Source organism: Castor canadensis, chromosome 11 (genome assembly GCF_047511655.1).
Source record: "Castor canadensis chromosome 11, mCasCan1.hap1v2, whole genome shotgun sequence".
Lineage (NCBI taxonomy): Eukaryota > Metazoa > Chordata > Mammalia > Rodentia > Castoridae > Castor > Castor canadensis.
Window position 1 is genome coordinate 55,710,696 of NC_133396.1, and position 25,202 is coordinate 55,735,897.

The window sequence follows — 25,202 nt, forward strand, 5'->3', positions numbered from 1 at the left end:
TTCTCAGGAATATCACCATTCCTGACCCTCCCCTACAACAGCACAATTAGACCCAGTGGGGTGGAGGATGTGTAGGTTAGTGAAGAAGTGCTCATGGTGAAGCTACCTTGCATAAGGCCTGGATTTGATCCCCAGCACCATAAGAAAACAAACAAACAGAAAAAAGATCAAGCAAGAGGACCAAGATTGTTACAGATGGAAATCCCGCTACATGAGAGCAGGAAACTGAAGCATGCAACTTTTGAAGACAAGGACAATTGGACAGGTAGCTTTATATGTTTATAAACCTCTAGACAATATTAAAAACTAGATCAATATTACTGATTTCTTCCTAACACCTACTGGCACAATAAGATATAAGGATGATTTTAAAACATAAAGTACTTTGGCAAAATGATAGCCCAAGTAGGATGCCAGGAGAAGGAAAGGAAGCTTGAAGCATGTGATCAAGTGGCAGGGAGGCTCAAAACAGGGATACCAAAGACAAACTTACCTGAGATGAAGGTGTGCCCTGCACTGGCCACACTCTCACCATCTGAGCATTAGGCAGCACTTCCCTATCACTGTTCTGTTACATCACAGACTTGATAGGTTTCTACGAGCTGATCTTGGGACTCAACTACCATGCAGGATCCTCTATGAAAACAATGTGCTTTAAGTTAGAGTCAACACACAGTGAATATGTCAGACACAGATAAGCTAGGAAGTGACCCGACTCAGTTTATTTCAAACAAGGAATACTTAAAGGTAATTTTTCACCTATATGACCAAAAAACACAAATGCATTCCTGGGCCCTCATTTCTCCCCTTCTGTAAAAGAAGACCTGCTCTAAAGGGCTGACTCCAGGTTCCCTGGTGAGCAGCCACTCCAATTAAACACTCCCCAGGAAGCATTTCTAAAACCAATCTCTAAGTGAGACCTTTTCCCTAAAGGGTACAAAAGAAAAGATGAGCTGAAACATAAAGACTATTCTTTCTCGTGGTGCAGAAGAAACTAATCCTTGATAAAATCCAACCCAGAGGCCAATATATCTCCCAAGTTCAGAATCATGTCCAGGTTCTCCCCCTGCTATCCTCCCAGGGATACAGCTCCTCAGGTGGAGCTGAATGTGTTTTAAACGCACAGAGCACAAACAGGGTTGAGAGCGTGACTACTGAAAGGGCCTCTTTCCTAAATGAGACCTCTGATGTTTGTCAAGGCTCGAGCTCCAGCTGAAACTTTTGCCACAGTGGGAACATTTATAAGGTTTCTCTCCTGTGTGAACCCTTTGATGTCTATTAAAGTTTGACCTCTGAATAAAGCTTTTCTCACAGATGGGACATTTATAGGGTTTCTCTCCTGTGTGAATTTTCTCATGGTGGCGCAATCCTGAGAAGTCACTAAAGCCTTTCCCACAGTAATCACATTTACAGGGCTTCTCTCCTGTGTGAGTTCTCTGATGTTTCACAAAGTCTGAGCTCCGCAGAAAGGCCTTTTTGCAGATGGGGCACTGAAAGTATGTCTCTCCGGTATGAGTTCTTTGGTGAAAAACAAGCTGTGAATTCCTGTAAAAGGTCTTCCCACACTCCCTGCAGGTGGGGAGTTTCTGGGCCATGGGGGCTCTCAGCTGTCCCTTCTGAGAGGCCTCTCTCTTCTCCTCAAGCCACAAGGCTGACAGCTCACCTGGAAGAGGAGCAGGCATGTACTGACCTAATTGTTTCCCAGAACTCCTTTCATGAGAGGAGAGCTGTCCCCCTGGCCCCTCACCATGAAGGCTTTCCAGAGACTCAGGGAGATTCTCTCCTTCTCCAAAGCATCCTGGTTCATCCTCAATGAAGAAGCCCCTCAAAGAACTCTGAGGAGGTGCCTCTCCTAAGGCTTGACAGGAGGCATCTAGAGCTTCCTGGTCCTTGTGGTTTTCCAAGTTTAGGTTCTCTTTGTCATTCTCTTGTCTATCTCCTGAAAGGAGAAAGAAAGGTGTGACATGGCTCAATGAATGCTATGCCATTTTTCTAACTCATATATCAAAGATGGGGTCCTCAGACAATATTCTTTCTTTTTTTACCAAGAGGGTATAAATGAATAAGGAAGAAAACTAGCATCCAGCCTAAATGCCCCAGACTCAACTTCACTTGTGTTGGGTTCAAAGTTAAGTGGATCAGCTCTGGAGCTGAGAATTTCTGAATAACCTAGGAGGACTCCTAGCAGGTTTTTCTGACCCCACCATAAATAGCATGTGTGTCTTAAGGGCAGAGAAAACAAGTATATTGTATGCAAGTGGTACTTTTAAAAATGACTGATTTTTGGGCTGGTGGAATGGCTCAAGTGGAAGAGCATCTGCCTAGCAAGCACAACACCCTGAGTTCAAACTCCAGTGCTGCCAAAAAAAAAAACTAAAAGTGACTGATCTTTCCTGCTTACATATAAAAGATAAATGTAATCACTAAAAAAGAATCTGTAAAGAGAAAAAAGTATACACAAGAAAACCAAATACACTTCGAGTTTATTACACAGAGATAACTATGAGGATATACTTCCTTCCAGTCTTTTTTATTTAACCTTTATGTGTGTGTGTATTTTCAGATATAATTGACATATCGTGCACAGGTCTATACTGGACTATGTATGTAAATGGAGGTATTGGTCAATGTAACATGGATTCTTCTATTCACAAGTAACCCGAAAATTCATGAAATTCATTAATGTGTCATTTTACTCTGGGTGCCAGGCAGTGGATCTTTAATGTAAAAGTGAATCATTTGCTTAAATCCAACATTTACATGTGCTTTACTTACTATCTATCTATCTATCAATAAATCATTTTATTTTTGAGACTAGATCTTGCTATGTTGCCTCAAACTCCTAGGGTCAAATGATCCTTCTCTGTCAGCCTCCCAAATAACTTGGACTACAGATGTGGGCCACTGTACACAGCTACATACTTTATTAACTCATATAGCAGTTTTATTTTTTTCTCATAAATTAGATTTTTTTTTCTCATACTGGGTATTGAACTCAACTCAGGACCTTGCACTTGCTAGGCAGGCGATCTACCACTTGAGTCACTCTGCCAGCCCATAATTTAGGTTTTTGATTATTATTACTTAATGATCCATATGATAAAGATTTTTATTTGGGTTATAAGATTGATTTTCAACTATTAAAGTTATTTTATCCCTATAGATCTAAAAGTTATAGATTTAAAGCCAAATGTGCTAGTGCATGTCTATAATCCTAGCACTTGGGAGGCTGAGGCAGGAAAATCACAAGTTCCAGACCAGCTTAGGCTGACCTAGTGAGACTCTGTCTCAAAACAAACTAACAAGAGGCTATTTACCTCTCTTTTTTAATACATCTGTTTTTCTCATTTCGTGCCAGAGATCTAGACATCTGCTAGAGAAGTAGAACTGACCTTGTTAATTCTCGAGGCACTGGAACATGTACTCAAATGGCAAAGGTACCATTTGCAGTCTTTTAGAGGCCTTGGACTAGAGGTGTGGCTCAAGTGGTAGAACACCTACTTTGCAAGCGCAAAGCCCTGAGTTCAAACCCCATTCCATCAAAATAAATAAATAGATAGGTCTTCATTCGTAGAATCATAAAGAGCTGAGTAGTATCCATCATGAAGGTGTTATCATAAACACCTAATTAATGTATTTAAGAACTCCCCTACTGTGGATACCTATGTTGTTTATTGTGCTTTTGCTACTATAAATAATGCTGCCATAGTCATAGTTTTCCCCCATGTTTCTGATCAACACCTTAAAAGAGTTGCTCCAAGCAGAATTATGGTGTCATTGAGCATGAATATTAGGGTTCTTGATGCCTACTGGTAACATGATTTCTAGAACAACTCTGCCATCTCTGACATTGGAAGCTGGGGAGGTGAATAAATACTGAAGTATTGAATGCTTTTAAATATATGCTATTTGGATCAGTAAAAATGGTTTTTCATTATGTTTTAAATTTTAATTCCTCATTTATGAAAGAATGAATCTTTTCTCAAATTTATGAACTATTTTTAATACTCTAAGACTGTGGTTCAATTGTTACTGGGAAAGTAATTTTTTTCTTATCAACTTGCTTTAAATTTTTTCTATATTAAGAAAAATAGGGCTGGGGGTATGGCTCAAATGGTAGAACACTTACCTAACAAGCACAGGGTCCTGAATTCAAACTCCAGTACCACCAAAAAAAAAATAGTAATAATAATAATATAGGCTATCATTTACATGTCAGATTAGTGAAAAGTATTTTTCACCAATTTAGTTACAATTACTTTGTTTGGGGTTTTTTATATATAGAAACTGTTGGGGTTTTAACTTTTTAAATATACTCAAGTCTAGTAATCTTTTCCCTAATGACTTCATCACTTTTATATTTATAAAAATTTCTTCCCATTTAGACACAGTTCAAATATTCACTTATTTTTCTTTTTTACATTTCATTTACATATTACATTTTTAAAAACCTACTTCTGACTTATTTTTGAGTGTGACACAAGTTAAAACCTAAGCTGAATCTTCTTCCCCCAGCATCTTTTCTCCTCACCCTGCTTGTTTAGGTACATTTCATGCCCATGGATCTTTGTGGCTTCTCCATCATGTGTTCATTCTTACACAGACAAGCATCTCTTTCTGGGATCCTTTTTCAGGTTAATTGATTTGTTCACCATTTTTAATGATTTTTACCTTATATATACAGTAGAATCTTAAGATTTCTAGATCTAACATTCATGTACCATTCTTCTTCCAAACTTATTTTTTGCTATTCTTGCCTGCTATATTCTTCCAGATATCTACTCAAGAATCATTTTACCAAATAATTCTAATTACCAAATAATTTTAAGTCTTTGGGATCTTGATTACAAGTGAGCATATGGTTTTCTGAGGCTGACCCCTATTGGTCTGCTTTAGCAATGAGTTGTTTTTCCATATAGTCAAAGAAAATCACATATCCATTCTCTCTTGTTCTTTTGCCTGACTATAGGTCTGGCAGTTTGGCTAACTGTTCTATTTTTCAGACAAGACAGTTCCCATTCCCAGTTCCTGTGACTCCATACTAGCCCGTGTCTCTGTCCTGGACGACAGGACTCCTGCAATGACTCCTCACAGGCTCTGCTTTTCCAAGTATTCCCTTCCTATCTGTCTTGCACATGGCCACCAAATTAATCTTTCCAGACTTTTGCTATATATACTTTCTCTCAAGAACCTACAACTATATTTCTTTGGCTATCAAGATAGGCTGGCCTTGTAAACTCCACAGTCAGGTTCAAGGTAGGATCTAATGCAGCCAAGGTCAGCAAGTAGGATGAAGAAGAAGGGAAGGGAAGGGAAGGGAAGGGGAGGGGAGGAGAGGGGAAGGAAAGGGGAGGGGAGGGGAGGGGAGCAGAGAAGGGGGAAGGGAAAGGAAGGGGAGAGAAGTGGAGGGGAAGAGAGGGGAGGGGAAGGGGAAGGGAAAGGAAGGGGAAGGAAGGGAAGGGATGGGGAGGAGAGGGGAATGAAGGAGGAAGGGAGGGGAGGGGAGAGGAGGGAAGGGAAGGGAAGGAGGAAGAGAGGGGAGGGGAAGGAAGGGAAGGGGAGGGAAGGAGAAAAGGGGGAGGGAAGGGAAAAATCTCACAAATAAAATCATATTGCCAGAAGGTATAAGGGAAATCGCTGAACCTTCTACTCAATTTTGCTATGAACCTAAAAAATGCTCTGAAAAATGAAGCCTATCCAAAAAAAGAAAAAAATTCTACTCATTGGCCAGTTTGAAGAATATTGCTCCAAAGGCATCCTTGTAAAATAGAATAATGGTAAATGTATTAGTTAAAATTAAAATCATGGTTGGGGTTAAGTTCAGTGATAGAGTACAAGTTTAGTACATACAAAGCCCTGGGTTCAATCTCTAGCACCCAAAAAAAAATAAAAATTAAAACTGCATGTCTCAGTTGATGCTTGTTTTCTGTGTTAATATAGTAGCAAAGGAAAAGTAATTAATTAGACACCATTGAGAAGAAAGGATGATTTGTCACATAATTCCCATCCTTGATCCTTTCCTTCCTCCATGTTCTGGGACTTATAAAAGTGTGTGTGTACGTGTTTGTGTGTCTGGACAGTTAAGTTTTACATAATTTAATTGCTTTAGAAAGAATACAGACAGCAAAGAGTGATGGTCAATTTGTAACAGAATTACCCCAGTCTTAAAAGATCTGATTTATTTGAAAGTATTTGTTGATACTGTAATTTAATAAATATTAGGTGTATACAGATTAGGTAAAACATGTTTGTTTGTTTGCTTGTTTTAGCTTGTCAAGGATGGGTGGCTGCTATTCATTGCAACCAGAATAAGAAAGTCTAAGCTGGGCTCCATGCCTGTAATCATAGCTACTTAGGAGGCTGAAATCAGGAAGATCATGGTTAGAAACCAGTCTATGCAAATATTCACGAGACCCCATCTCCAAAATAACCAGAGCAAAATGGACTGCTTGAGGTGTGGCTCAAGCAGTAGAGAGCCAGCTTTGCAAGCATGAAGCCCTGAGTTCAAACCCTAGTTCTGCCAAAAAAAAAGAAAAAGAGAGAGAGAGAGAGAGAGAGAGAGAGAGAGAGAGAGAGAGAGAGAGAGAGAGAGAGAGAGAGAAAAGTCTAGCCACTCTGAACTTTCTTTCTTTTTAGTACTGGGGTTTGAACTCATTGCCTATGCCTTGAGCCACTCCATCAGCCCTTTTTTTGTGTTGGATTTTTTTGAGACAGGGTCTTGCAAACTATTTGCCTGGGGGCTGGCTTTGAACCAAGATCCTCCTGATCTCTGCCTCCTGAGTAGCTAGGATTACAGCATGAGCCACCAGTGCCCAGCTTTTCTTTTTTTTTTTTCTTTTGGCAGCACTGGGGTTTGAACTCAGGGTCTCACACTTGCTAGGCAAGTGCTGTTACCACTTGAGCCACTCTGCCAGTCCCACTCTGAACTTTCTTGCTAAAAATGGCAATAATGGTTATTATGTAAATCTTTTTGTAATGAAACTCTAGCTATCTCTGCACTGGCCTCGATCTGTACAAATCTTAATTCTTTTTGAGAAAGAAAGTTATCACAATAGACAAGACACAGGGCAGCATATCCAACATGTAGTCTTCTTTTCATTGTTAGATATGTCAACAGCCCAATAGCCAGAGACAAGGAGACTCAACTTGGGTTGGCATTCAAACCAGACCAACCCAATCATGGCTAGTTATAACCAGTGTAATAAAACCCAAAGTCCTAATACTTCCTCCACCACCTATAGTTTAATAAAAGAAGGACAGAAATGGCTAGAGCCCAATGAACAAACACTGACCTGCACGGGGAAGTCTTGGGATCTTCTCATTGATGTGAGTGTGCAATCCTGCCAGCTCTTCCCCAAATTCTGTTGAATTAGACAGGTCAGGTTTAGAGTTGGAAACGCCTGCTACAGAGAGATAAGTTTGTGAGCTTGGATGAACGGGGAAGTCTGGGAAAGTCTGGGAAGCTGAAGCTGTCTTTCAAATGAATAACCTGAGTAACATGAATGGAAATAGGAAAATGCTATAGAGAACACATAGGGAAAGTATCTAAGAACAGTCTGTGGAGCCAGTACTTACAAGATGGACATATGGCGAAGGCCACAAAAACAAGAGTCTGCACAGGTGACCAGAAGGGCCTGGCCTATAGACCACTGGCAGGCTGGTGCAAGAATCATGACAGAAATCCCATCAGTGTATTTTTATTTAATGTGATTTAGAAGGAGCCAGCCACACCTCTACCCTCTCGTCATCTTTAAGAGGGAAATATCATCTATCATTTCATAAATTAAAGACATTACTACATGCAGAAAACTCACAACAGTTCCCAGCAAACAGAATATTCTCAACATGAGGAAGTTCCATTATAACTCTGTTATCTCTAACTGGCCCCAGTTCCCAACTGTGTGTCTGATGATGTCCTTCATCCACAGAACCTGAAGTTGCCTCTATGAATGCACAGAAAATACTTAACAATTTTCCAGTCTTTCTATCAAGCTGACCCACGCCCTCACCTCCTGAGACCATTTTCCCATAGGTCTCCAGCATGAGATCCCAGTACTGCTCCTTTTGAGTGGAATCCAGGTTTTTCCACTGCTCCTGGAAAAAATATAATAGTGTCACTCCAAGGAGGGTGTTTGAACCTGCCTTCCTGGCCCAAAGGACAGCTGAGAAGAAAGGAATGTGATAGAGGATCTTAGCCATCAGAAGAGCTAAGAACTTGAGAGAGCATGCCTTGGAACAAAGAGGCCAATAAAATGACAGTCCCTTACGCAGTAGTTAGAAAACAGGGTTTCTGTTTTTGTTTTTTGCTTTTTTATTTGCGGTACTGGGGTTTTTAACTCAGGGCCTTCATCTTGAGCCACTCCACCAGCACTATTTTTGTGACTTTTTTTTTCAAGATTGTGTTTCACGGACTATTTGCTTGGGCTGGCTTCAAACTGGGATCTTCCTGATTTCTGACTCCTGAGTAGTTAGGATTACAGGCGTGAGCCACCAGCGCCCAGCTCTGTTTTGTTTTTGTGTTTGTTTTTACTTGCATATATTTAAGCGTGGAGAACATAAAGGAGGCAGATAAGTCTTTTCTACATTGCTGCTTTTTTTTTTTTTAAACTCTTCCAAGTGGTTGTAGAATTGATCTTTGGACAATAGGAACCTGGCATTTCCAGTACTTAATTAAAATCTAGAAATTCAAGAAGAGGAAGAAATTTTTAAAGGAATTTGTCAGAAATCAAGTGCAAATCAGCACAAAGGTAAGAAGAACCGGTAATGAAGTCAATTGCACTGTAAGCCTTACTCTGAAACAAAGATTGTGGCTTCAGGAGAATAAAGTGATATTGCAGCCATACACATTCTCAATAATTCTGCATTTAGGGCCTAATATTAAACCTGCTTTACTCCATTAGGGAGAGAATGGGTTGTCTGGAGCAAGATATCCTTCCATTATTCACAAAAGTTCCTATGGAACAACAGACAGAGGACCCAAAACTGATGCCGCCAGACTAGGATCTACTTTCCTAAACTCAAATTCTAATCTTCCCAGAGTGAAGCTGACCGTCTGAATGATTAGTAGCCCATTCTTTGGAGTCAGACACACAGGGTTTCAAGTCCCAGCCTCACCATTTTCTAGCTGTGTGACCTTGAACAAGTTACTTAAGTATCTGGAGTCTTGGTCTTCACCTGATGATGGCACTGGATTGGAAAAATTATCAGGAGACATGAAAGAAATAAGGTGTCACCTGTTTCCAGAGCACACTATACTTTTCACTCATAGCAATCATCAGCTTATTAAACATTTATTTGTGCATGAATATATATGTATATTGACAAGCCCACGTGCATATTTGATTAACTGTTGTCCCTAATAGCATTAAATTCCATGAGAAAAGGACTGTCATACCTTCCACTCTACTTTCCTGTCCCCAAAACCCTGCCTGCAACAGAGAAGGCCTAAATTTATGTTGTCAGGGTGAAATAAAGCCCATGGTGTGTAAGTCCTCAGTAGATGATACATATCATTACCATCATATGCAGTCTCCCAGACTCATGCCAAAGCTTTGCATAGAGAACTAAGGGATTCTGCAGAACTTTGGGGACCCCCAAGTTGATACGATGCATATATAGTCAGGCTTTAGCCTTCCCTTTAGGGAGCAGAAATGAGGAGAGGAATTATGAAGTCATCTTTCTACTATATCTAATATTACTCAAGGGGGCATTCTCAATCCTAAATCCAGTTTGCCCCCAGGACATCCAAAGGAGATAGAAATGGCTCAAAGAGAAAGTAGACACCACCAAGTATTAAATTAGCAAATGTTAATAAATGAGAGAGAGAGAGAGAGAGAGAGAGAGATTGATTGATGGGATTTTTTGTTTTGGTGGTAACTAGGGTTTGAATTCAGGGCTTCACACTTCCTAAGCAGGCACTCTACTGCTTTAGCCATGCCTCCAGTCCTTTTTTTCTGTGGTTGTTTTTGAGCTAGGGTCTCATTTTTTTCCCTAGGCTAGCCTGGACTGTAATCCTCTTTATCTTACACTTTCTGTTACTGGAAAGACAAGGTCGAACCACCAGACCCAGCTTTTTCCATTAAGGTGGGATATCACAAACTTTTTTTGCCTGAACTGGCTTGGAACTGCACTCAGTCTCCCACATAGCTGGAATGACAGGCACACTCTACTGACCCCAGGTAATGTTTGAGATGAGGACTCTTGAACTTTTTGTCCAGGCTGACCTTGAAACCTGGTCCTCCAAATCTCAGCCTCCTGAGTAGCTAGGATTACAGGCGTCAGTCATGGACACCCAGATAGAGATTGGATTGTTTTAGTGTGGAAAAGAATAGGAAGCTGAAAAGTAATTAATGTTTTTAATATGAATTTCAATTTATAAGTTTTAATTTGTAAAGCATGAGTTGCTAGTAGCTTATTTTGTTAATGCTCTGTGAATAAGGCTATTTAAACAAGGTCCTAAAAATAACCAGCATTGCTGAATAGAGGAGTCTTCCATCTTTGTGGTCAGAACACAGACACTTACTTTAGAGCTAGCAGAGAAAAGGCACAGTAATAGCTGATGGACACCTAGCCTGCTCCAAGGACATCAGAAATCACTACTCAGAACTGTACAAGACAAAGCCCTAAATCCCCACAGACCACAAACAGCTCATGTGAAAACCAGAAAAGGTACTTCAGAAGGCTCTGAACAGTGTACTTCCAGCTGAAGGCTACATGCTTAACTGCCAAGAAACTACAGAAGCTTGAACACAATACCCTACATGAGATGGAAGACACCAATGGCAGTCATCATGCCCTTTTCTCATACTTATAGAGAAGGAAGCCTAATTTCCCACTCTAGAAGGATGCAAGTGTGGGGTTTGATGAGGAAGTCATCTCTATTTTTATGTGGAAATAGCACCATCTTGTGGATTTAGGAGCTATTACTGCAATTGAATTATAAAGGAGTTGTCCATACTGTGTTCCTTTCCTCTATCTTTGAAAACACGGCCATGTAATAAATGCATCCATCCTTCCAGTCTAGGCAAGGGTCTAACTCAGTAATGGTTCTGATAATGAAGCAACACTGATGATCCCACTTCAGTACTCTGGCATCATTAATGAAGACCCTAATTCATGGACAAGACTGAAGGAAGTGATTACTTGTCTTTAAATTTTTCTTCACTTTCAAAAGATTCCATTAAATAACAAGGTCTTTCTGAAGCAAATAATGGTTGCTAGTTTGGGGTGGGTATGACTTTTGTTTGTTTGAGTGGGTGGTAATCAGTTGTGACATAAATGTAGATATATGAGTATGTACACAGTCATCAGTAACAAATTAGTGCTGCTGAGCATTTTGATTTTTTTTTTTTTGAGATAGGGTATCATTATGTACTCCAGGCTAGTCTCAAATTTGCTGTGTAGCCAAGGTTGGTCTTTAACTTGTGATCCTCCTGACTCAGCCTCCCCTGAGTGCTGGGATTATAGATAAACACAACCAGGCAAAGCTTTGGATTTCTTAAGTTGCCAAAATAGGTAATGGTTAATGTCTGAGCACTCTATTGGTTAAAACATATTAATTACACATGTCATAGGTGTTTCCCTATACATACTACAATCCTCTAAACCTGGTTGAAATATTTCACAAAATAACCAAATCTCTTTCCTTTTCTTTTTTGTGCTAGGGATTGAACCTAAGGCCTCATGCATGCTAAGCATGTACTCTACCACTGAACTATACCTCCAGCCCCCAAAATCCTTTTTACCAAGCAACCTCTGCTTAACGACTTGGTTTCTGGGTGCCTTGAAAAGAGAGATACACTTGACTCAAAGCTATATCCCTCCCCTGTCACCTCTCCATCTTCCTTACCCAATGTAAACTGAGATGCTGGCATTCGATTCTAAATCTGGAAAGCTGAGGCTCAGGCCCTGGTGTGAACATGGCATTAACGACTACCTACCACCTTCTCTGTTTTTACCTTTCCTCCAAAGTAGCTTCCAAGGCAAGTGCCAAAAGGAGTTCCCTTGAGGTTTTAAATCTTTCAATTAAGAGGTATAGGTTCCTGAATTTTCTTTAATCAAATGCAACTTTTCAGAGTCATTAACTACATATCAACATAAATCCGTTCAAGAGCAACTGGATTTGCCTTTTTGTCTGAAACGCTAAAATGATGACAAAATATATGAAGCAATGGATTCTAGACATTGCACATTATGCAGAGCAGGACAGAACAGAGATCCCTGAGAGAGAGGAAATAACTAAGTCCTACAGCTGTCCAAATGTACTGCCTGGAAAGAGGATCTGGGAAGTAACACAGAAACAGGGAATCTGAGCTAAACCAGGTACTTCCTAGGAGTGGATCAGGAGCTCACGGTCTAGGGAGGCCAAGATGGTTATAGAGAGAAAGAAGAAGCACAAAGAGAGGTTTAGAGATCTGCAGAGGGATCCTCAAGTCCAGGAAAGATAACAAACCAAAAGAATCGAAGGGTCAGGCATGGTGGTGCACACCTGTAGTCTCAGCTATTTGGGAAGTGGAGACAGGAGGATTTAGCATTCAATGCCAGCCTGGGCATTGAACACTTCCTCACAAGAAACAAAATGGGGGATGGAAGTGTGGCTTAAGCAGTATAGTGCCTGCCCAGTTAGCAAGAAGACCTGAGTTCAAACCTGAGTACCACAAAAAAAAAAAAAAAAAAAGAGCTAGAGGCATAGCTCAAGTGAGTTCAATCCCCAGCAACACACACACACACATACACAGAGAGAAAGAGAAAGAGAAAGAGAAAGAGAAAGAGAAAGAGAAAGAGAGAGAGAGAGAGAGAGAGAGAGAGAGAGAGAGAGAGAGAGAATATGAATCAGAGAGAACATCCTGGAGTAATGGAGGGAAAACAACAACTTGCTTCCCTGGTGCTGTCCAGGGAATCTGCAGTTTCACTTTCTCTGGTTTTGGTTAACTGTTATTTGGAAATATTGAATGGAAAATTTCAGAAATAGAGAATTTGTAGGTTTTAAATTGTGTACCATTCTGAGAACGTGATGAAATCTCTCACAGGATATGAATTATCCCTCTGTCCAGAACACGCACACTGCATAGGCTACCTATTAGTCACTTAGTAGCCATCTTGTTTGTCCGATCACAGGGCTGGTGTTCAAGTAATCCTTATTGTACTTAATAAAGACCCCAAAGCACAAGAATAGTGAGGCCAGATTCACCAAAAGGAAGCCATACAGTGCTTCCTTTAAGTGAGAAACATGAACATTCTTGAGTTAAAAATCATATACTGAGGTTGCTAAGATCTACATTAAGAACATATCTTCAATCCATGAAATTGTGAAGAAGGAAAAAGAATGGTAGTTTTGCAGAAATTATGGCCACTGTGTATGGTGAACACTTAGTCATTCATCCCACTTCATCTCAGCACATGTGACTGTATCATCTCACATCAGCACAAGAAGGGTGAGTATAGTACAGTAAGATATTTCAAAACAGGCAGCAAGCACATTCATGTAATTTTTATTACAGTATATTATTCTACTTATTAGTAGTTATCAGTTTATCTCTTCCTTTTCCTGATTTATGAATTTACCAACATTATCATAGGTATGTTAGGATAAGAAAAAAACAGCACCTACAGGGTTCAGTACTATATGTAGTTTCAGGCATCCCCTGGGGCACTTGAAATGTAACTTCCAAATCAGGGGAAACTTTGTCCAAATACCTTAACTGCATCCCAGAGAAAAATTTAACAACACTTATAACAATACAGCATCAGGGTTAGGGGCATAGCTCAGTGACAAAATGCATGTTTAGTATGCATAAAGCACTGGGTTCAATCCTTCAGCACAAAACCTATAAAGTAAAATAAAACCAGTGAGAAGATATTAAAAGACATAAAGGAAAAGGTACATTATGTGCAGAAGAAAAGAGTGTTTTGGCAAGATTCCATTTTAGATACAATGCTAGAAAATGCAAACTAATGCATTATGATAGAAAGTAGGTCAGTAGATGCCTCAGGATGGAATGCAAGTGAAAGGGGACAGGAGAGAGGAGCAGAAAAGGTGAAAAGGAAGCCTTTGCATGCAATGGATATACTTATTATCATGATTGTGGTCGTAGCTTTAGGACTACACATGTATATCAAACTTACCAAACTGAACATTTTAAATACACATCCATAAGGCTGGAGGAGAAATTCACATTAGAAATAACCATTCAGAATTTCAAACTGACTTCTATATGGGTAGGAAGTGAAAGAGCCATTTATAAGCATAACCTTCAAGAACCAAGAAAGAGACGGTAAGACAGTATTGGAGTCAAAACAAGATTTGTCTTTGCAGTAATTGGTACCTTTTCCCAGAGGCCAGATGAAGAAACATGTAACTTGAGGGAAGTACTGAAACCTGGGGCTTATTCCCCAAGTGCTGTTAACTGTTACCCCTTTCCTCCCCTGCCAATCCTCCTAGGTACTGACACTCCTTTGAAGCCTGATCAGGGTAAGAGAAGCAAGGGAAGCCAGCTCACCTGTGGTGCTCCTGGGAGAAGTGCTGTTCCAAAGTCCTGGTCTCCCAGCCTTTCCTCAGGTCTGGCAGGAAGCTGGGAAGCAGCCAGAGCTGCAATGAGAGGAGGAAGTTTCCAGAATCCAGATGTCTTCCTTAACCACTACCCAGAGGGTACAGATAAAAATCTTCACAAATTAGAACAATCTGTTCCACTATCCAAATTTCAAGGCTTGTGTTTACCTTCTAAGAAACTCTGACCCCTCCAAACTTCCATGCTTACCCATCTGTCTCCCATCTCCTTACTCAGAAACAAAATCCAAATGGTCTGGCCTAGTCACAAAGTGATTTAAAATACAGACTTTGAGTCTCCAAGGCAGAATGGTTCATGGAGTTCTACCACATTTCCAAACATTCCAGGGCACCACATCATTTCACTTCACGCTTAAGGCTTACTAGCCAGAACCCCCAAATTTCTCCAAGAGAGTACCACATAGCACTGTGAGTAACTGTCCCTCACCTAATTCTGGCTCTGTGTCCAATTCCTCCTTCACGTTGTGGTGCAGCAGTTCCCCAGGCCCTGAGGGCAGATTGTGAAGCCCCAACTCCTGGGGCTCCACTTCCCAGTGTGGAGAGTCGTTCTTCTCTGATAGGACATCCTGCCCCAGAACTTGGATGCTGATCTAGAGACCAGACAATACAGTCAAGGTTCCTGAAAGATGTGCAACTAACCTTCTGTAACAGACCACAAGACAGTCTTTACACCCACAGAGTAAACAGAAAACCAGCTTTTGGTCCAGCAGGAACCAGTGAAAGAAGTATCCCAAAAGACACCAAAAGCTGAGGCCAAACCAGGCCTGGGACACCTCTGAAACATGCCACTAATACTGAGTTCTACTAGAAACTCTCTGCCAGTTAAAACTCAGGGCCTTTCAAATAACTCAAATACTAAAGGTGGAGTGGGATGGGAGACTTCACTCCCGACCCCAATGGCTAAAGGTGTTGAGTCATAGAGAGTCTTAGAATTTGATAAGGTAGAGAAAACACAGGTTTGGCATATGAAACATCTAATTATCTTTGTCCTCTGATCCTGGAACAGAGCTCATAAAATTCTTATAACTTCCCAAGTGACAGGAGTGAAAGAAGTCTTTTTTACTCACAATAAAGACTTTTCAGCTGGGTGCCTGTGACTCACATCTGTATTCCCAGCTATTTGGGAGGCTGAGAATGGGAAGATTGTGGTTTGAGGCTAGCCTGGGAAAATAGTTTGCAAGACCCCATCTCCAAAATAACAAGAGCAAAATGGACTAGAGATGTGACTCAAGTAGTAGAGCTCCTGCTTCACAAGCATAAAAGCCCTGAGTTCAAATCTCAGTCTCACCAAAAAAAAAAAAACAAGATTTCATTTATACTGGAGTTTGTGCTAATGAGGCAACTCTAAGTGGGCCCCTAGATAGCTTCAGGGGCTGGTTGCCAGAGGAAGCAACCATGTCATTCAACAGTAGAAACTTGGCTGTGCATGGTGGTGCATACCTGTAATCCCAGGTACCCAGGAAGTGGGGGCAGGAGGACTGAGGTTTGTTTCAGGCCATTCTGGGCAAAAAAATAAATGTTAGTGAGACCTTATCTCAACTAACAAGCTGGGCATGGTGGTTCACATCTATAATTTCTGCTTTTGGAAAGCAGAGGTAGAAAGAGTGTGGTCTGAAACTGAACAAGCAAAAACATGAGACCTTATCTGAAAAACAAACTAAAAGCAAAAGGACTGGGGATGTGGCTCAAGAGGTAGAGTGCTTATCGAGCAAGCGCAAAGCCCTGAGTTTAATTCCCAGTACTTCAAAAACAAACAAGCAAACAATACCCTCTGCTTACCCACTGCCACAGTCTCTGGGGATCTCCCTTCAAGCTCTCCACAAGGGTCACTGCCTCTTCCCCACTACCTGGGTGCTGTTTCCGTACCCACGTCTGGATCTCCCCAGGGAGAATGGTCAGAAACTGCTCCAACATGAGGAGCTCTAGGATCTGCTCCTTGGTGTGAACTTCTGGCCGCAGCCACTGGAAACAGAGCTTCCGAAGTTGTCTCAGGGTCTCCTGGGGTCCAGACCTCACCTGGTAACGAAACTGCCTAAAAAGCTGGCGTGCAGTCTCGGGGCTGGAGAGTTCTCCTTGACAGGCAATGTCTGGTCCAGAGAGTGAGGCATCCTCAGCCTTTGCCAGTGAAGGCAGAAGGCCAAGGGCCTGCCCCAGGTCTGTGGGCATCGTCTGGCTTCACAAGTCCTTTAAGGTGCAGTGCTTCCAGGGTGGAATTGTCTCTGAGGAGAACCAAGTCTTCAGGAGGATGTTAAAGAGGTAATGAGATCGAAAGCTGTACAGAGGAGAAGGACACATATTCAGAAAGAACAATGCACATGCCCACCGAGAGGCCCTGCAGTCTTCTGATCTGCTCGACATATACACTATTCTATTTTGAAAGAATGTAAACTTGAGGCTGTAAAGCAAACCTCCAACACAGGATAGAAACAACCACCATCACCCTGCCCAGTTAATAACAGTCTCTGTTGGCTTTCAAATGCCCAGACCATGCAGAAGAATAAAATGTAGCATATGAAGCATTGTCACTATGGGTTTCCAGGTAACAGCTCTTCTGCAAAACATACTTCTATATATGCACCTATACATCTGCAGACTGAAAAATAAAGCCAGATTGAGACAATAATGCCTAGGATACAGGCTTATGTTGAAAGGACCAGATGCTTCCATGGCAACTGGACACCTCTCCTCTGCCACAGGCTCTTGCCATGATGTTCTATCCCACTAAGTCACCATGGACTAAAACTTTTGAAACCATGAGCCAAAAGAAATTTTTCGCCCTTATAAGTTATTTGTCTCAGGTATTGTATCACGGTGACATGAATCTGACTAACACAGTATCAAGATTTTAGAAGACCACAACTGAGGCAGTGAAAAGAGTGGCAAAGTTAATATTAACATTTCAAAAGCTCACACGCTTTGTATTTCTAGTTAACTTTCTTGCAGGTGTTCCTAATCGTGGATCATTGGATGAAGCCTTAAATGTTGTGAAGGAGCTAAAAGGTACCATTTCCCCGTAATACTAATAGCAACAAACAAACAAATGAAAAACCACACTCAGTCACGTGGGTTTCTGACCTAATTAGAGATCAGCATAATACTCTAGCTGTTTTGAATTTTCCCTTTTGGAAGGGGGGCATTTTTGGGATTTAAACTCAGGGCCTCTCCCTTGCTAGCCAGCTGCTTTATCACTTGAGACGTACTTCCAGCCCTCTAGCTTTTTTAATAGCTGTGTTTTTCTTGACGTATAAGAAGCAATGTCCTCTTCCCTAATGGATGAGGACATTTCTGTCCTCCTTCTGATGTAGTCATCCTACATCAGAAAAGCATTTAGCCTAGTGTGGTGGTCCATGCCTGTAATCCCAGCATTCAGGATGCTGAGGCAGGAGGATTATGAGTTCAAGGACAGTCTGGGCTACATAGCAATAACTTGCCTCAAAATAAATAAATAAATAAATAAAAATAAAGGGCATTTTAAAGCCAAAACAGGAGAAGAAATAGGAATGCAATTTTTCCCAGAGTCCAACAAAAGAAAGAATGAGGTAAAAAATGATCAGCATATGTTTCTCAGGCAGAACTATTTTTTTTTAGTTTTAAACAAAACCTACATTTTTTATTCATATATTTATGCAGCACCCAGTGGCAATAAGTGACATGTGCTGGGTGTGCTCAATAAACCTGTATTTGGAGGAATTCTGCTTTTCACCTTGGCAGAGTAATCAGTAATATAAAGGAGCCCCCCCACTGGAAGCAGCTACGAAACTGGAAAAGTATAAGGCACTGCAGAATAAGGAAGGGAAGAATGCAGTCTCTGAGAGAATAGAAATGTGTGAGGAAAGCCCACAATCATTTTGGCTGTCTGTTCAAGGATAAAGGCCCAACTACTGTGCAGGAAGTGGAAGTTCAAGTAGAGCAGAAAGGTCTCACTAAGCTGAAGATCTGAGATTAGAATGTGGAACAGCTGAAGCAGCTGGAGTCTCAAGAATAGGGCAGGGAGGAATCTGTGGGGATGGGAACAGTAACCTGTCTGGGGTGTCCTCATCAGCCGCTGCACAAGGCTTGGCCTGCACACCAGTAGGATGAAACTGCAAGGTTTAATAAAGAGCAGTTGCAAGAGGGTTAAGAGCTAAAGACTGATGAGTAATGAGATACTGGAGTCTTTAACTGTCCAGACAGAAGAGAGCTTTCTGCATATCCAAGCAGTCCTGAGACATGAAGAAGACTACATGTCAGGGGTAAAGTCCACACACTAGAGTGAGGCCCACTTTCATCTGCTCTAACAAAACCTAAAACCAAGCTTCAACAAGATCTACAGATGAGGTCATTCTTGTTCTCTCTCTAGAGATGACCACTTTCACTCTATTCTTTTTTTTGTTTTACTTTCACTCTATTCTAAGTGTATTTCTTTCCTAATAAACTTTACTATCGAGAAAAAAAAAAAAAAAAAAGCCAGGTATCAGTAGCTTGTAATCCTAGCTACTCAGAAGATAGAGATCAGGAGGATCCAGCCAGTCTGGGCAAATAGTTTGTGAGGCTTTATCTCAAAAAAACCCATCCATCACAAAAAGGACTGGTGGAATGGCTCAAGTGGTAGAGCACCAGAGTTCAAATCCCAGTACCACCAAAACAAAACAAAACAAAACAAAAGATCCACAAGTGAGACCCTGCTTAGTTTTATCAACTTAGAAAGACATGGAAAACACCTTGGACTTTTCAGAGATCTTCTAAGAATAAAACTGAGCCTATAAGTTGAAAGTGATCAGTCAGTAAATGAACTGCCTGCTACAATCTTTAAAGGAAGATAATTGAATCTTTTGCATCTACAAAATGCTATCCAAATTAATATCCAGACTATAATCCAAAATTAATAGACATGTCAAGAAACAGGAAAATATAACCCAACGTTAAGGAAAAAAGGAGTCCAGAGAAACCAACTCAAAAATGGTTCAAGGACTTAAAAAAAAAATATAGCTTTAATGGGAAAAGAGATAGGGACTTTCCACAAAAAACATAAAAAAGAAAATATAAATTATAAAAAATGAATTGCAACCTATAAGTCTACATCCAGCATAAACATAATAATAATCCTTCAGAAATTAGAATTAAGACACAATTTTTAGGGTCCATGGATGAAGCCCTAGGTTCAATCCCCAGAACCTCAAACACACAGACACACAGTTTTAAGATAAACCAGGAGAATTTGTCCCCAGTGGATGTGCACTACAAAGAAACGCTAAGCCATATTCTTCCAAATTATGGGAAACTCAAATGTACAGAAAAGAATGAAAAGCATCAAAAATAGTTACAATGTGGTGAATAAAAATAAAACACTACAGTTTTTATTCTTATAACTTCTTTAAAAGACATCTGGTTGCTAAATGCAAAGCTAATTACAATGTAATAATAAAAGACATTAAAATAGCATGGGGAGGGTAAATGGAATTAATCTGTTACTAGATTTGTGAATTGCCAAGTGAGAAATAGGATTAGAAGTGAAAAGTGAGCAGTGAGGTGTATCAGGTGGGAAAGCAGAAGTGTGAAGGTGTGACAGGAAAAATGACAAATGTGCATTGTCATTTGTAAAGCGGTGCAGTCTTAAGGAGATTTTGATAAGTTAAATTTTGTTAAGGAGGTATATTGTTAGCTCTGCAAATATGTTTTATTTCAAGATAGGGTCTTATTATGTATCCCAGACTGTCTTTGAACTCAAATGATCCTCCTGTCTCAGTCTCCCAACTGCTAGGATTACAGGTGTACACCACCATGATCAGCTAAAAATATTATTCAAAGATGCATACCTTAAAAGCAATAAAGGAATACCAAAAAATACTCAATAACTCAGAATGTGATAGGAAAGGAGCAAAAAAAAAAAAAAACCAAAAAATCAATAACCAGAAAAGTTAAATGAAAAACAAGACAATATGGTAGACTAAATTCCAACCATATCAAGAGCTATATTAAATGTAAATAGACTAAACACCTCAACTACAGGCAGAGCTTGCCAGATTTTAAGAACCAAGACACTATATGCTGTTCCCAAAAGATGTTTTAAAGACAGAGACAGGAGACTGGGAGTGTACCTAACTGGTAGAGCACCTGCCCAGCATGAATGAGGCCTTGGGTTCAACTCTCAGCACTGCAGAAAGTTGGGGAGAGGAAGGGGGAGACACAGGTAAAAAATGAAAGGATGAAAAAAATATATTCTATGCAAACAGCGAGCATATCAAAGCTGATATAGCTATATTAGTATCTGACCAAGCAGACTTGAAGACAAAAAGAAAACTAAAGAGGATCATTATGAGAAATGAGTCAATTCATCAATAATAATTATTGTACTGACAAGGAAGACTTCAATATAAAGAGAAATAAAAGCTAAGCATGGTGGTACAAGCTGTAATCCCAACTACTTGGGGAGACTGAGGCAGGAGGATTGCAAATTCAAGGCAGGCCTGGTCAACTTATTGAGATACTATTTCAAAATAAAGAAGGGGGGGGGCTGGGGATACTAGCTTAGTGGCAGAGAGCATGCGCTACATGAACAAAGCCCTTGGTTCAATCTACCCCAAAAAAGGAAAGAAAGGAAGGGAAAGGAAGAGAGAAACGAAGGAAGGGCAGAAGGAAGGGAGGGAGGGAAGAAGGGAGGGAGGGATGACATCATCTAAAATAACCCTAGTACCTAGTTATTACCCAGATGTACCTAGTATCAATTGTAAAGAGAAATCCTCAGTCATTACTAGAGAATACAACACCCTTCGCCCACTAACCGAAGCATATGAAACAAAAAAAAAATCTGTAATGATATATAAAATCTGAATACTATAAACCAAATTGGTTTACTTGGCACATACAAAACACTAGACCCTACAGTTGCAGAATATACTAATTTCCAGTATATAAGAAATATTCATTAAAACATGATATACATAATACATTTCAAAAGATTGGAATCTTTAAGTACATACTGGCTAACCACAGTGCAATTAATTAGAAATCAATGCTAGTACGATACATAGAAAAATCCCAGTTTATGGACACTAATAATCCATAGTCAAAAAATATCACAAAGGAAAATTATATTTTCATACTGAATGATAATGAAAATACAGCATATCAAACTTTGTAGGAATCAGCTGGGGCGTTGCTTAAGGAAGACCCACAGTGTTAAATACTTGTTTTAAAAAATGAATAAAGCTACTCAGGAGGCAGAGATCAGAAGGGTCGCCATTCCAAACAAGCCCAGGCAAAAAAACTCACAAAAAAGGATTGGTGAAATAGCTCGAGGTGTAGGCACTGAGTTCAAACCCCAGTACTGCAAACAAAACAAAACAAAAAACAATGAACCCCAGCGCTGGTGGTGCACTCCTGTAAGCCTGCTACTTGGGAAGCTGAGCAGGGAAGGATCATGGGGGGGGAATAGTTCGTGAGACAGCCCCCCTCCTCCATCTGGTTCAATTGGTAGAGCGCCTGCTTTGCAACTGCAAAGCCTTAATTTCAAACCAAGTATGGCAAAAAAAAAAAAAAAAAAAAAAAAAGAAGAAAACAATGAATGAATATACGTACAGAAATCCTTCACTAGCTAAATGAATTTGGCTCCTGAGTTTTAAATAACATGTAGCAAAATACTGATCTGTAAATTTATTCAAATTTAGCTGGTTTCTGAATTAAGATAGTTTAGATAACACTTGGGAGAAATTATATTTAAGGAAAACTACAGACCTTACATAATAATTAAATCCAATCTGAGTAATTATTATACACACGATAGTAGTAAAAAAAAATCTCTTAATTATTCTAAATTACTTTATATAGGGGTTTATATCCCAAGACTTCATGAGGACCTGCTCACAATGTATCACAAAGGTATACTTGTTTTTCTTGGTAAAGCATTAACAAATTAGAATGAAATTTTAAATGTGAGGCTCCGTAACCACTGTTAGTATATATACGTTACTACTATATATACATGTTATCCACATAGTTGCACATATAAGTAACCATTCGCTGAGCACCGACAGCTCACTATCAGGCTTCTTTCATATTGTTTTCTAATCTTCACTTTCACCCTGCAAGGTAAGTAGTAAAGCTTACAGATCAGGTGCCTCTGAGGTTCCCAAGTGGCAATGGAATTCAAACCCAGGAAGTGCTATCAGGCCTGTGCTTTAGAGATGAAAGTCAACATTTGGTAGTTTGTGGGAGCGCTTTTGGGGTTATCACAAACAGCTGGGGCAGCACTGGCATTCAGTGTCCCGAGGCCAGGGCAGTGCTGACCACTGTATTACTCTCCAGCCTGTGCGCCCCAAAGGCAACACCCTGGTCAGAGAGACAGAGACAGGGAGAAACAGAGAGAGAGAGGGCGCGAGCGAGCCCAGGCGTCATTCCACCAGGACCCCGCTTCCAAGGCTCACTTCCACCCCTCGGGCGAAAAACATCGGGGAAGAGCGCGTTTTCCATCCCAGCACACGGCCCGGCGGAGCACCCGACACCGCCTCCAGGCACAGGAACTCAGGACCGGGTTAGGTTCCCGGCGTCCCCACGCACCCAGAGCCCACGCACGGCCCGGCCACCCCTCCCCCGCACTCGACGTGTCGCCCGCGAGCGCGCTCCCAAGCACACGGGCGCGCGCGTCCGCTGTCCCTGCCGTGACTCCGAAGGTGGGAGGACCCTGGCTGAGTCTCGGGCGGACGCGAGCGGCGCCAGGCCCGACCCCGGGCGGCCAACGGCGGGACCTGCCCAGCCCACTCCCTCACCTCGGCCGCGGCGCCGGCTCGAGCGCATTTCCGGGAGCTGGGCGGCTGCGCGCGCCGCGGGCGGCCCGAGCGACGCGCGGCGCAGGGGCGGGGAGGACCGGAGGGGCGGGGCCGGAACTGAGATCGAGGCTCCTATTGGCCTCCAGGGTGCCCCGCCCCGCTCCGCCTCCCACGCTGTCCGCAGCTACAGCGGGCGGGGCCCAGGGCCAGCCGAGCCTTCCTGCTCTCCATTCTTCCATTCAGTCAAGCTGCGTGCACGTCTTCGCGGCTCCCTAGATACTTAATGCGTGCCTATTCTGCATGGAGTACTAGGCCAAGCACTGCGAGAGTTACGAAGGTAATACCCTAGTCCATTGCCGACTCCTCTGCCTATTCCATCCCCCAGGTTGAAATGCTCACGCCCAATCTCTCGCGCCATTCCTGCCTCACCTGGCCTTCCTGCAGCATTTGATTTGCCCTAACCTTACTCTGCCTTGGTTCACCGACTCTCACGAACTCTGTATTTTCTGAGTTCTCTCTTCTCACTTCTCATCTCATTCTTGTTAGACTTAGTGAGATGCCGCACTTGCTTCTCTTCCAAGTGTCTCTCTCTCTCCCTCATTTTTCTCATTCTTCAACATGGATGTCATTCTGGATTCCTACTGTTCTCCTTTCCTCTTCTATCCACCAACAATTGCCAACTCGTAGGATTTTTTTTTTTAATCTCATTGTCTGACAGACACCTTTCTCTCTCTCTCCATTCTTACCTCCACATAATTCTAGACCAAGACAGTGACCACAGACTTTTCAGCAGTTTCCCAGATGCCCATTTCCAGGCCATCTTGCCCCGGGCCACAGCAGTCATGTTGTGATACTAAAGCTGCATTAACAGAAGTATCACATCCAAATCTGGGAATCCAGTCTTGAGGAATTGACAAACACGAGGGTTTTCCAATAAGGGAATTGCTCTGGTCACATATCTGAAGGAATAAGGAATAAGTCAGCATACGATAGAGATACCTGTACAACCGTGTTTATAGCAGCACTATTTACAATAGCCAAACTATGTAATCAGCTAGGTATCCATGAACTGATGGATGGATAAAGAAATGTAGTATTTATATAGTAGAATATAATGAAGTATTATTCAGCCATAAAGAAGGAAATTATGCCATTTGCAGTTCCACTGATCGAGCTAGAAATCATTGTACTAAGTGAAATAAGCCAGACTGTAAAAGGCAAATTCTGTTTGTTTTCTCTCATATGCAGAATCTAATACTCCCCCTCACTGAAAAAAGATGTAAGTGTAAAATGGGGACCATTTGGGGTCTAGTGGGATGAGGGAGGATGAAAGGAGAAGGTAAAGGGGAGAGTGAACATGATTGAAGCACTTCTTATGCATGTAACAAAAAATAGAATAAAGAAACCCATTAAAATTCTTTTAAAAGGGAGGAAAGGACTAAGAAAGACGAACAGATGAGGCAAATTTGATCAAAGTACATTCCATTCATATATGGAACTATCATAATGAAACCCCTTTTTACAATTAATATGCAGTAGAGTGAAATGTCCTGATGTCCTCTCCCTGTCCCAGGTTTAGAAGAATGGAAGACATCTCTAAGCAATAAAGTATGTGGGGGAATGATGATATAGTCACATACCTGAAAAACTGGTGGAAAAAGGAATTCCACATGAATGGTACCATTTCTGTGCCCAGCACTATTGTACCGGCTAGGTATACAACAGTGAACTACACAAAGTCCTGGCACTCAAGGGACATATTTTGTGGCAGGTGTGGGACAATGAATAAATGCACAACCAAAAAACATTTGGGGTGGCTGGGGAAATAGCCCAGAGGTAGAGTGCTTGCCTAACATAAACTAGGACCTGACTTCGATCCCCTAGACAGCAAA

The 25,202-nt window shown here is 41.3% G+C and overlaps 2 protein-coding genes across 9 annotated transcripts in view; one reads left to right on the forward strand and one right to left on the reverse strand.

The window, feature by feature from the left end:
* Nucleotides 1-699: 699 nt before the first annotated feature.
* Nucleotides 700-25,202, reverse strand: part of Znf18 (zinc finger protein 18) — a 38,507-nt gene continuing 14,004 nt past the window's right edge. Inside the window, exons 1-8 of one of the 8 annotated variants that reach the window (XM_074046846.1) lie at nucleotides 23,311-23,381; nucleotides 16,346-16,838; nucleotides 14,994-15,156; nucleotides 14,499-14,587; nucleotides 8,010-8,094; nucleotides 7,293-7,403; nucleotides 1,748-1,939; nucleotides 700-1,663 (exon numbers count right to left, since the gene is read on the reverse strand). In XM_074046846.1, coding sequence (XP_073902947.1) covers nucleotides 1,152-1,663; nucleotides 1,748-1,939; nucleotides 7,293-7,403; nucleotides 8,010-8,094; nucleotides 14,499-14,587; nucleotides 14,994-15,156; nucleotides 16,346-16,732 — 1,539 coding nt within the window. In that variant the 5' untranslated portion in view covers nucleotides 16,733-16,838; nucleotides 23,311-23,381 and the 3' untranslated portion in view covers nucleotides 700-1,151. Of the gene's footprint in view, nucleotides 1,940-7,292; nucleotides 7,404-8,009; nucleotides 8,095-14,498; nucleotides 14,588-14,993; nucleotides 15,157-16,345; nucleotides 16,839-22,651; nucleotides 23,148-23,310; nucleotides 23,382-25,202 lie in introns of those variants that run through there. The other 7 variants (XM_074046848.1, XM_074046845.1, XM_074046844.1 and 4 more) reach the window with 7 other exon arrangements.
* The window catches only part of Map2k4 (mitogen-activated protein kinase kinase 4), a 149,673-nt gene continuing 147,985 nt past the window's right edge, over nucleotides 23,515-25,202 (forward strand). The window contains exon 1 of the mRNA XM_074046851.1: nucleotides 23,515-23,647. The gene's annotated coding sequence lies outside the window, so the exon portion shown is untranslated. The remainder of the gene's footprint in view (nucleotides 23,648-25,202) is intronic.